Genomic DNA, 13394 nt, shown 5'->3' on the forward strand with positions numbered 1-13394 from the left:
CGAAACACCCAGTCCAAAGCTTGTTTAGGGCAAACACCTAGTTTGAGAACAAACCAACCATGAAACAACGGGATGATGCTGCAGCTTGCAGTACAAATGCCAGAGCCCCAATATAGCTTTAAGCCAAGGCAGGACTAAAGCATACTAGTTTCTCGTTCAATTAAAGTTTCCAAAACAATCAAAACTAGCAGGATTCCCTTACATGGCAGACGTTCTGGCGGTTTGTGGTGACTAGAGGGAGCAGTGTGGTGCTGGTGTGCCAGACTCCCACTCCCACTTTATTACGGAGCTTACGTGGAGTTGTTTCGCCGATCTTCTTTTCGGGATAGCCAGCTGCAATTGTCTACCCAATGTCTTCTCTGAAGATAAGATGCTGTTTTGGAGGAATTTTTTACACTCTTAAAATAACTCCGTATACTCAGCATACTTTTAAACCAATCTCACTATATTTTCACTTCCACAAAGGACACTATATAAATGATTCATTTTTGTAAGCCCAACAATTACTGGTCTGAAAGATACTCTTACATAGTTTATGACAAATGCAGTACAGAAAGCTCTAGCAAGTCCACCATCCGGACCTCACGAAAGTAAGTGAATAAGTAAGTGTCTTTTTTTTTTTCTTTAACAGCATTCAGCTGTTCTCAATAATGACTGACGTAATACTGTCACGGAGTACGTCGCGTTTGCTCCTTGTGCTGGACATGTAACTTCTGAGGTGAGCGCTGCAACTACCTACCCATGCTGATCAACCATCCGATACACGCCAGTCCTGCACACGCATAATCATGGCGCAGAAGACACAGTTCCACTTTCACACACTCATCTTTAAAATAACGCGTGTTTGAGATGGTGGAAATACGAGTCTCTTGACTTTACCCCAAAATTCTCAAGATACTACAACGTGCCAACACTTCCGTTCATACCCCAGAATCAACTAGCGCAACAGAAATCATTGACACATTTCAGATAATATTTTAAAACAACATACTTAAATACCTTTGTTTACCACAAGCCTTATTAGTTAACAGGTTAGGCTCTGTTATTGATGCCACACAAATGAGGTAGCAAGTTAAGGTCTACAATTCTACTTTGCCATTTAACACGCATAGTGATGAGGAAAGAAAGAATCCAACTTATTAATTGAAAGTCACTACTTGGATTCAGTATTTGATGATGTATTTAAAATCAACTGACAAAGGTGAGAGTCAAGTTTACATTCACAAGCAGCACACGCAGAACACGAGCATAAGGTGAGCACTAAATAAACTACTCCTTGTCCAGTCATTTACGCACTGACAAAACAAATAATCTTCACCAAATTACTGCATATGCCAGAGTCCCCAGTTGCTTACAAATGATGCAAATAATGGTCAAAATGTCTTACTTTAAGTCCGATGACATCCGTAGGATAGGAGTTCCCATGGACAACCAGGCCTTATCCCCTTGGATCCACCTGTGACCAAGACAGTAACAACCGTGACATTTCGTCATGTTTCAACCTCCCCCACCAAAACCACACACCAGGAGGGTAACAAGAGATTACTCAACTTAAGGCTTAATCTGATTTACATGAACCTTTTCGCTTTAGCAGTATGAGGGTTTTTAAGCAAGAGGTTGACAGGGCTTAAAATCTCCTGTATACAATACGGACCAGTGAAGTGTGGTGCAAACTTCCCACCAGCCTGAGCCCCGAAGCGCTTTCCAGGTTTAAAATTCTTAACAAAAACTGTATCCCCAACCTTTACCTGAAAGGAGTGTTGGTCAAGATTGTAAAGGAGCACCTGTCGATGATGAGTGTGATGAATATTGGCTCTAGCACTCTCCCAATTGTCCTTGATTGAGTGGGCGTCTATGACTTAAGGCAAGAGATTGTTGGTATGCCATAAATTGGTGAGCAGACAATTCAAAGGATAGGCTAACTTCAACGAGGCAGGAGTAGCCCTAGAAGACTCATGGTGGGTGGAATTAAAAGCAAAGTTTAACCTTGGCAGGGATTGATCCCACTTAGATGGAGAATGGGAATGATAAATAACAAGGGCCGCCTTCAATTCCGTGAAAGAAGACTGCAGGTAATAAGGTGAAGTGGTGAAATGACGAACCCCATGATTAAAACAAAATCACTTAAACTGGCGAGATGTAAAGGTGGTAGCATTATCACTGACTAATGCTTTAGGTGGGCCAACGATCCCAAAGATTCTGGTGAGATGCTGGACAGTAAGGTTAGTTGTAACCCACAGACTGGGAAGAAAACAAAGAAAATGACTAAAAGCATCGACGACCACAAATATGTACTTATTCCCACAGTGTGTCCGGGAAAGTGGATCCACATAATCAACAAACAATTTGTCCATGGGATTTCCTTCCCTTTCAGACTGCAAGAGCCATGCCCATAACCTATTACTAGGCTTACCAATTTTGCAGAGTTGGCAGCTATTTACCAACTTCCTAATATCACAACTCATGGAGGCTCAGGTTAACTGTTGGCTAACCTTGGTAATGGTTTTTGCAACCCCCAAGTGACCTCCCACAAGCAAATCATGGAAATAAGCAAAAACCAGACATATCAACTGTTGAGGAAGACAAAATTTAAACTGACCAGTCTTCCCAACTCACTTACACAGGATGCCTCTATTTATAACGTATCCAGGCATCTGCTTTCCGGAAAGTATAGCCTCCCTAACGGTGCTCCATCTGGGATCCTCTTCCTGCTTATCCTTGATGTCGTTAAATAATTCCGGGATCTCGGATAGGACATTGGCAACAATAACTTCCTCAGAACCGAGGGGTTCCTGTTCCTCCTCAGAAAGCATGTGACTGAGGGCACCAGTGACCTGATTGTCAACAACTTTGGCAAACTTTGAAATGGAAGGCCGATATATGGACTGCCCAGCAAACCACCCTACTAGTTTTCCTGGGTCGGGCCAAAACCCAACTCAGAGCCTGGTTATCAGTCTCCAGTAAGAATTCCCGATGTTCTAGATAAAATTTGAAGTTTTCAAGGGCAAACAAAACAGCTAAGGCTTCACACACATAAACTGAATACTTGACTTCTGCCTCAGACAAATACCTTGAGGCATAAACAACTGGCCGCCTATCACCATTGTTCGGACAATAAAACTTTGACTAAAGTCAGGAACAACAAGAACCGGATGATTGGTAAGAGCAGTTTTAATTGCTTCGAAAGCTGCCTGCTGACTCCCACCCCATTGAAACACTTGATTCTTGCCACGCAGACAATTAAGGAGAGTGGCTAATTGAGCAAAATTAGGTACAAATTTATGAAAATAATTGGCCATTCCAACAAATCTAGCTATCTCTGTCTTATTGCGTGGCGGGCAAAAATGTCTTAAGCTGACAGTACACTCCTGATCGATCCTAATGCCATCAGCCGAAACTAGGTGCCCAAGGAAGGAACTCTCTCCACAACATAATTTAATTTTATCGGGTTTGACAGTCAATCCCGCCTCACTCAAGTGATCTAAAACCAACACCAGATGTTGTAAGTGTTGATCAGAGCTATGACTGTAGACTACCACGTAGTCTAAATAACTATAAACACAGTTAAATTTTAGATCACCCAACGCATTATCCAAAAGACGGGAGAGCACTGCTGCCCCAGTAGCAACTCCAAAGGGAACGCGATTGAACTTAAAGAGATTCCAATCTGTTGCAAAGGCAATAACAGGCTTAGAATCCTCAGTAAGTGGTATCTGGTAATAGGCTTGATTTAAATCCAGAAGGGAAAATAAAGTGTTCCAGTGAACCAAGTGAAACGGTTGTGAAGGCCAGGCATCGGTACCGACTCCAATATAAACTTCTGGTTAAGGTGGTGGTAATCGACGACAGGTCGATAGTCTTTACCATGCTCCTTAGAGACCAAGAATATAGGCGAAGTATATGGGGAAGTAGATGGTCTGATAACCCCATTATTCAAAATCTCATAGATTTTACAATGTAATATCCACATCTTGGGAGGTGACAGGTGGTAAAGAGCCTGCCAGACCAGAACATCATCCATCAAACGAATTTTGTAACAAATACGATCCGTAACCCCCAATCAATTAGTCAAGACCTGAAGATAACATTATAATAATTGGAGCAAACAAGATGCCTGCACATCAGACAGATGACGAACATCAAATTGTGAAACGATATTATTAACAGCCTTAAGTGGAACAAATTCACGACAAGAACAGAATCCAAATTTCTCTGCAGGACAAAAAGCAAAGCTAAAGGTATTACTCGCAAAATTGACCACCAGACTGACCTTGTGAACAAAGTCACAGCCCAACAACAAATTAACTGAAAGGTTCTTAGTTACAAGCACAAAAATAGGCCAAGAAAATTTGTCTACTGCAATGTTCCCCTTTAGCTCCTCCACCAGAAGTAACTTCTGTCAATTCACTGCCTGACATCCCTGCATGGATGGAGACAAAGGAGGAACCTGCATAGGGCACGATATTCAAGATACCAATCATAATCAAGCAAGGAAACTGCACTGCAAGAATCCAACAGGGCACAAACTGGCTCATGATTAAGTGTGGCACACCAGCGGGGAAGCCGTGACCCTAATATAGCCCTAATATGGGCACAGCTCTTGGTTGGACCAACCTTGCAACCATTGTCCCTTCTCTTCTGATGTCATTTACTAGAACGAGCTGTTCACTGATGTGGACAGTCACAAACCAAATGACCAGTAACTCCACACCTAAAACATCAACGCTGGGCAAGAAAAGGAACAACTCCTTGCCTAGGCTCCATTACTCCAGATGTTGATTTTTCATCTGATGAACTCACAGAATTCTGTTAATCGGCAAAACTAAGCATCTCAATAGAACTAACAAGTTGACTCAACGTGGTGTATGAGATCGGCTCACAAACAGAGTCTGTGATCAATCCTCGGGTCTCATTCCTTGGACTATGACTAGGAATAAGTCACATTCAGGAACCTCCACATCAACAGCCCTTACCGCCATTTGAACCCGTTCTATATATTCGGAGAGTTTCTCATCACACACCTGCACTCGCCAGTAATATTGGCTCTCTAAATGCCTCCGAAACCTTGGTGAAAGTTTTTAATGATCAACTCTCTTAATTCAGAGGTAGCCCATGCGCACAAGGTCTCAGAAAGAATTTAATTAAGAAGCCCTTTACATAATGGATACAAAAGACGTTGCACAACCACCTGGGGAAACTGCAGGGCACTAGTATGTATTTCAAGGTTAACAGTAAGCCACAAAAGAATTTGAACTTGACTTAAGTCATCAATCATTAACTCTGAAATCCCTTGCAATAAATACATAATAGGATTGGCCAATTTGGCAAACACCTCCGATCCCTGACCCTTAAACACTTGACTATTAAAAACTCTGATTTTTATTACCCATGGAAGCCAAACTCCATCATCTTCATCATGAACATTATCTAATCCTAATACACTGGCCTTAACCTGCAGTTCTTTCACTCTTTGGTAAGTTGGCTAACCAATCCCTACTGCTCTTTATTCAAAGACAATAATTGTAAGTCCTGCAAACGAGAGTGCCAATGGCACAACTGGGCCTGCACTCGTCCCCTCTGTCTGGAGGTAACACGAGTTCTGTGAAGAAAGGTAATATTCTGATTTAATTCATTGACAGCACTACTAATGACATGTAGGGTGTCGCTGACCTGCCCGATGAGTTCACTGGAAACAACTACAGGCTTGTTCAATGCACCACGCAACTTAATGACCAAGTCCGCCACTGCACCCTGTGTATGCTGCAGATGAATGAGCAATTCGTAAGCTAACTGATCCTTCTTTAAGAATGTCAGACCGGAACAATCATGTTGCTCCATCATGACACACGTCAAATTTACAAGTGACTGTAAAAAACAAGTTCAGTGAGATAGAAAATGTATCAAATTGAAAATCTGTACAGTAAATGCAAGACAGTGAAGCAACTCTAAACCTCCACCCTTAACTAGGAAGGGAAACAACCAGGCTCTGCTACCACTGGGACACGCGCACCTCCCTCCAAAATTTCAACAAAGGCTTAACCAGTCTTATATCAAACAATTAAATATTATATGTGCACATAGGAAATCACGGTAACAACTGAAATAGCGCATCACTTCACTGCAATTAGCATTTATTGTAACACTTGATAACAGACCAAGAAAATGTTGCATGTTACACTTGACAGATAATAGCACTAGAACAGTAATAAACACCAGATTCAGTTTTCTGCACTTTAGTTAAAGTTCAACAGACGAACAAAACAGGCTTCTGATGGCTGACAAACTGTGTTGGGCTATTGGGCAGTGATTAATTTAGCTAGCCACAACATACGCTAACCAGGTTAGCAGCGTATTTAAAGACAAGCGTTGAGCAAGAACCCTGGCCAGAAGGTAATGGAAGCAGTACTAGTTTACAACTAACTACAGCATTAAAATCAACTGATGACAGGTTGATCATTACTGATGTGGCGTACAATGGACGGTCAGTAGACTGAACACGCAGCTGAAACCCAAGTATAATGCTGAGGGCGAAACGTCCAGCCCAAAATATATTTAGGGCAAACACCTAGTTTGAGAACAAAACAACCATGAAACAACAGGATGATGCTGCAGCTTGCAGTACAAATGCCAGAGCCCCAATATAGCTTTAAGCCAAGGCAGGACTAAATCACACTAGTTTCTCACTCAATTAAAGTTTCCAAAACAATCAAAACTAGCAGGATTCCGTTACATGGCAGACATGCCAACTCTTCCATTCATACCCCAGAATCAACTCACGCAACATTTTGATATATTTCAGATAATATCTTAAAACAACATACATAAATACCTTTGTTTACCACAAGCCTTAATTAGTTAACAGGTTAGGCTCTGTTATTGATGCCACGCAAATGAGGTTATAAGTTAAGGTTTACAGTTCTACTTTGCCGTTTAACACCCACTGTGACGAGGAAAGAAAGAATCCAGCTAATTAATTGAAAGTCACTACTTGGATTCAGTATTTGACAATGCGCTTAAATCAACAGACAAAGGTGAGAGTCAAGTTTACACTCACAAGCAGCACTGCAGAACACGAGCATAAGGAGAGCACTAAATAAACTACTCCTTGTCCAATCATTTATGCACCGACAAAACAAATAATCTTTGCTGAATTACTGCAGATGCCGGGATCCCCAGTTGCTTGCAAATGATGCAAATAATGGTCAAAACGTCTTACTTTAAATTTGATGACATCCATAGGATAGGAGTTTCATTGGACAACCAAGCCTCATTCCCTTGGATCCACCTGTGACCAAGACAGTAACATTGGCTGCTATTCTGGCTTTAATGATGCTCACCTGACACGAGTCACGCCAAACCATCAACAAAATGGCGTGGTCTCCTGTACACTCCCAGACGTCCGCAATCAGAGTTCCTCCTCCTGACCGACGCTCTCCTGCAAACACGGCCGGCAGGTGTCCGCAGCAACACCAGAGCACCCTCTGGCTAGGGTAAGAAAACAGCAGAGTGCAAAGTGGGAATTTCAAAAGGAATGTGCTACAGACAAGGAGGAAATGCAGAGAACTAACCGTGTTATTTCGTCACGGTTCAGATTAATTGTGATTGTTGATAAATTGACTAAAATTGAGTTACTTCTGAGTACATCATTGAAGTTCCTCATGGCTCACTATACACATCTTTTATTTCATTTCCACCCCCTTGTGATGCTCCCCCATATCCATTCAATCTTCCAGGAGTTCTAAACCTCACCTCACCTTCTTTCTGTAGCAACACCAGAGCGCCCTCTGGCTAGGGTAAGAAAACAGCAGAGTGCAAAGTGGTAATTTCAAAAGGAATGTGCTACAGACAAGGAGGAAATGCAGAGAACTAACCGTGTTATTTCGTCACGGTTCAGATTAATTGTGATTGTTGATAAATTGACTAAAATTGAGCTACTTCTGAGTACATCATCGAAGTTCCTCATGGCTCACTATACACATCTTTTATTTCATTTCCACCCCCTTGTGTTGCTCCCCCATATCCATTCAATCTTCAAGGAGTTCTAAACCTCACCTCACCTTCTTTCTGTAGCTACCTCTTTGACATGATCTGTCACTTCACTCTTTCCAATTTATGAAAATATTTGTGAGTGAAACATGGAAGTGAAAAATTAAACAGTTGGTGATTATGTCTGATAATTTAAATTAGATTATGGTCATTTGTTTACATTTTTGTTTGTCAATTAAATTCAGTCTATATTGTTTCACAAAATTTCATGAGTGTAATTGTTTTCCTATACAGGACAATCGAGTGACAGAACCTGAGACTGCTGCTGTTATGCACTGGATTCTGTCTTTCCCATTTGTATTATCAGCAAACTTGCACGGTGGTGCACTGGTAGCCAATTATCCATTTGATGACAATCCTCCAGGCCGGAAGGGTGCAAATCCTACCCCAGATGATGCTGTATTTCGCTGGCTTGCAAATTCCTATGCTCAGGCTCATCCTACAATGCATAAAGGCCTACCCTGTCCACTTTTTACATATGACCACTTTCCTGGTGGCATCACAAATGGTGCAGTTTGGTATGAAGTGCCGGGAGGAATGCAGGTATGTATTATTTAATGGGCTGTTAAATTTGATTGGTGTTGGATCTAAGGGAGTCAACTTTTTATGCTTTACAACTACAATTTTTAATCTCATTGTTTGTAATATGTGACTTTCTCATTAGTTTAGGTTACATTTATTGATATTTTCTCTTTCTGTGGTGCATAGAATTGACTGTTTTGGAATGCACCCCTAATAATATTTTGAACTTGGAAATATTTGGTAAAATCATGGTAAGATTTTCGGCATGGAGCAGAAATTCCTAATGATTATTTAATTCTGCAGAGTACTCTGTGAAGACTACTTGCACTTAATGATTTAATTTTCATTAATGATTTTATGTTCTTAACAATTTGAGGTCCAGCCATTTGGAAAAATTTCAGACCCAGAAAACCACCCAGTTATGTCATCATTTAAATGTTACTGGCATATTTGTGTTTGAAACATCTCAAAGGTTAATACATATTAAAAAGACCTAGCTTCAAGGTTTATTTTTCATATTAGTTCTTTGATCGATTACAAATGTTATGAAAATGGCTGTAGAAAGCATCATTATCCTTCCAAGGAAAAAAGTGGGAGTTGAGTTCCTGGACAATTTTATACATAACTGGCTTTTGAATGGAAAAGTCTGAAGTATTGTGGCATGCAGAGAGGTATTTTGCAATCATGGCAATACCAGTTTGTTTCTTATTCAAACAATTCTTTGAAACCCTTGTTGGGTGCTGCTTCATCATGAGATTTATCTGTGAAAACTATGAGATTTAGACTAATGAAATTGAACAAAATTATAATTGCAGCAGTAACTGTAGCATCAACACTAGTGATGAAAAATTGTAACAGACTGCAGCCTACCTGAATATGAATCTTGAATTTTATTCAGACTGTTCCCACTCACATATTTCCTCCTCCAATCCAGAATCGTTGAATTTTACCTCTTTGGTTTCTAAAATGTCTTGTTCACTCTTCAAACATGGCATCTTTGTAGAAGAATTACAAAAAAACTATAAAACCAATAACTACATCCATGAAACTCATGACAATGCAAGCACGCATTGGCTCTCTCAGTCACGACTGCAGCTGTTATATTGACTACTGTTTCTTTCGAAGTAATTGTAGAAACTGATGACAGATGGCAGCAAGAGGTGATGTACAGATAGCAAGACACCTGTGTTCTCATGCAGAATGAGTCCAGTTTTCAAAAGATAAGTGGCTCACACATTGAGAAAATCATGGCCCGTGATATACTCAGGTGTGGGGTGTGGTCTTCTGGACACAGCTTTGTACCCCCAAGTTATGTGTGGTTTTAGTTGCCAAACATTATTTAGTTTAAATAATTGTAAATAATTTGAAAACATGTCGCACCAGCATTTCTTTTTGTCATGGCTAAACGAATATTTATTAAATCTTAAAAATTACGAGTCGCTACATGGTGTAAAACCAGCAAATGGCATGTTGCCACATTTTCTGGCACAGGATCAAGTGAATGAACTGAGCAAACGTAAGAGATCAGGCAAGCGTACCAGTAGTCCCAGCAGAGTTCACTAGAGGTCCATTGACAGCATGTGTTGTCAATCAGTAGATGCAATCCCCCAATGTTTTATGTATGCATCTGAAGCTTGCAGAAAGGAACCACTGATAGATGACTATCAGTCGTCTTATTGCTTGAGCAGATGTACTTAGGTTTTGCCACTAATCTAGAAGTGGCATTGTTGTAGCTAGAGAGACGCCTTCTTTAGGCTTTTGTATCTATGAGCAGTCATATCTGTGATTTCATGTTGATATTATTTCTGGACACCAAAACATCAACAAATCTCTAGAAAATGATTGAAATTTGAAAAAGTGCTATGGAGTGAGAGACACACCATCAAGCACATTATTTTTTTCACATTAAGAGTAAAGGAAGGTTTTCTTTTAGCAGTGTTGTTGTTGTTGTGGTCTTCAGTCCTGAGACTGGTTTGATGCAACTCTCCGTGCTACTCTATCCTGTGCAAGCTTCTTCATCTCCCAGTACCTACTGCGACGTACATCCTTCTGAATCTGCTTGGTGTATTCATCGCTTGGTCTCCCTCTATGATTTTTACCCTCCACACTGCCCTCTAATACTAAATTGGTGATCCCTTGATGCCTCAGAACATGTCCTACCAACCGATCCCTTCTTCTAGTGAAGTTGTGCCACAAAGTTCTCTTCTCCCCAATCCTCTTCAACACCTCCTCATTAGTTATGTGATCTACCCATCTAATCTTCAGCATTCTTCTGTAGCACCACATTTTGAAAGCTTCTATTCTCTTCTTGTCTAAACGAGTTATCGTCCATGTTTCACTTCCATACATGGCTACACTCCATACAAATACTTTCAGAAATGACTTCCTGACACTTAAATCTGTACTCGATGTTAACAAATTTCTCTTCTTCAGAAACGCTTTCCTTGCCATTGCCAGTCTACATTTTATATTCTCTCTACTTCGACCATCATCAGTTATTTTGCTCCCGAAATAGCAAAACTCCTTTACTACTTTAAGTGTCTCATTTTCTAATCTAATTCCCTCAGCATCACCCGACTTAATTCGACTACATTCCATTGTCCTCGTTTTGCTTTTGTTGATGTTCATCTTATATCCTCCTTTCAAGACACTATCCATTCCATTCAACTGCTCTTCCAAGTCCTTTGCTGTCTCTGACAGAATTACAATGTCATCGGCGAACCTCAAAGTTTTTATTTCTTCTCCATGGATTTTAAAACCTACTCCGAATTTTTCTTTTGTTTCCTTCACTGCTTGCTCAATATACAGATTGAATAACATTGGGGAGAGGCTACAACCCTGTCTCACTCCGTTGCCAACCGCTGCTTCCCTTTTATGCCCCTCAACTCAACTCTTATAACTGCCATTTGGTTTCTATACAAATTGTAAATAGCCTTTTTCTCCCTGTATTTTACCCCTGCCACCTCTAGAATTTGAAAGAGAGTACTCCAGTCAACATTGTCGAAAGCTTTCTCTAAGTCTACAAATGCTAGAAACGTAGGTTTGCCTTTCCTTAATCTATTTTCTAAGATAAGTCGTAGGGTCAGTATTGCCTCACGTGTTCCAATATTTTTGCGGAATCCAAACTGATCTTCCCCTAGGTTGGCTTCTACTAGTTTTTCCATTCGTCTGTAAAGAATTCGCATTAGTATTTTGCAGCTGTGACTTATTAAACAGTAGAGAGTGAAAATACCTGCAACAATAGTGTAAGCTGCACCACTATCCCTGATGTTAGCTTTCGTGAAAGGTGAGTTGCAAACGAAACTTGTGGGGACTCGCCCTGGTTTATTAATGACAAGAGATGTGGCCTTATATGTTTATATTCCAAAGCAAAGCCCAGTCCATGCAGTATTAGAGTTCTGCCTAGGACAAAATAGAGTCCACTATAACCAAACTGATGACACACTCACAAGGGGAGGCCGCCAATTGTGAAATTCAGATTCGATTCATACTGCGCATAATAAAAGCTCATGGCCAGAGGTGTAATGTGGCAAAGCACCAAGATGCACTTCTCAGCCGTTGTCGAGAAAATCAACAGTTAAAAGAATCCGTTGCGGTGAAATACTCTCTACGATTAATAATTCTCTTCAGCGTCGTGGCGCAGCGGTAAGCGCTCGGGTTCGTAATCCGAAGGTCGCCGGATCGAATCTCACGCCATGCAATTTTTTTTATTATTGGTTTTTTGTAATTCAAATATATATATATATAAAGTATTAATGAATTGCTTATGCATGTTGGTGAAGGCGGATCGCTCTCCAATTGTACTGCCTCCATTTTTCCGTTTTTTTTATCAGGGTGTACCAAAGCTCTCCCGTCCGTACTGATTTTCGACACTGTTATAAGTTGCGCTAGGGACCGCATCTACCTTCTTTCGAAGTTAGCAGGCAACTAAGCTGTTATGCGGCGGCTCGTTTCGGCCCATCCAACATCTGTCATTCAAGTGTAACGAGCGAGTAACGGAGTTTGTATTTCATACCTGCCACAACAAATTTGTGTTCGTGGGGTCTCTATTCTAATTCGAACGTTTGACTTACGCTGTACGTATTCGTTTCGGAATATCGTTTCTACGTCTTCCGTTAACTATACGTGGTTAACATTATGAAGACAATTAATAACATTTGTGAAATACAACTTTGTTTGTGGAAAACATAATGATGTTCGAAGTCGCCAGTTTTTCCACGAGAAACGACTTTCAACAACTTATTATATGCATAATTGTTGCAACTGTCATTCAAGTGTGTGTGTGTGTGTGTGTGTGTGTGTGTGTGTGTGTGTGTGTGTGGGTTTTAATTATAAAAAACAAATACTAAAAAAAAAGGTTGCATAGCGCGAGATTGGATCCGGTGACCTTGGGATTACGAACCAGAGCGCTTACCGCTGCGCCACGACGCTGTAGAGAATTATTAATCATAGAGAGTATTTCACCGCAACGGTTTCTTTTAACTGTCGATTTTCTCGACAACGGCTGAGAAGTGCATCTTGGTGCTTTTCCACATTACACCTCTGGCCATGAGCTTTTATTATGCGCAGTATGAATCGAATCTGAATTTCACAATTGGCGGCCTCCCCTTGTCAGTGCACATTTCACAAGTCATATCACAACTGACTCAGGCTGGCCCTGGGCTGGCTAATATGCTAGATTCTGGCATGGTCTCACCGGAGGGCACTCCTGATGACGAGTGCCATCTGAGTAGTGGTACCATAGTGGTTGGCTGTAATGTTACATCGGATTCTCAGTTTCCTAATGTTACGTCGGATACTCAGTTTCCATAGTGGTGTCAGGTGGC

The 13394-nt window shown here is 40.9% G+C and overlaps 1 protein-coding gene across 1 annotated transcript in view; it reads left to right on the forward strand.

Moving 5' to 3' along the window:
* The window catches only part of LOC126418594 (carboxypeptidase D-like), a 261509-nt gene that overhangs the window by 115390 nt on the left and 132725 nt on the right, over positions 1 to 13394 (forward strand). Inside the window, exon 9 of the mRNA XM_050085427.1 lies at positions 8281 to 8589. Coding sequence (XP_049941384.1) covers positions 8281 to 8589 — 309 coding nt within the window. The remainder of the gene's footprint in view (positions 1 to 8280; positions 8590 to 13394) is intronic.

The sequence above is a fragment of the Schistocerca serialis genome, chromosome 9 (genome assembly GCF_023864345.2).
Source record: "Schistocerca serialis cubense isolate TAMUIC-IGC-003099 chromosome 9, iqSchSeri2.2, whole genome shotgun sequence".
Lineage (NCBI taxonomy): Eukaryota > Metazoa > Arthropoda > Insecta > Orthoptera > Acrididae > Schistocerca > Schistocerca serialis.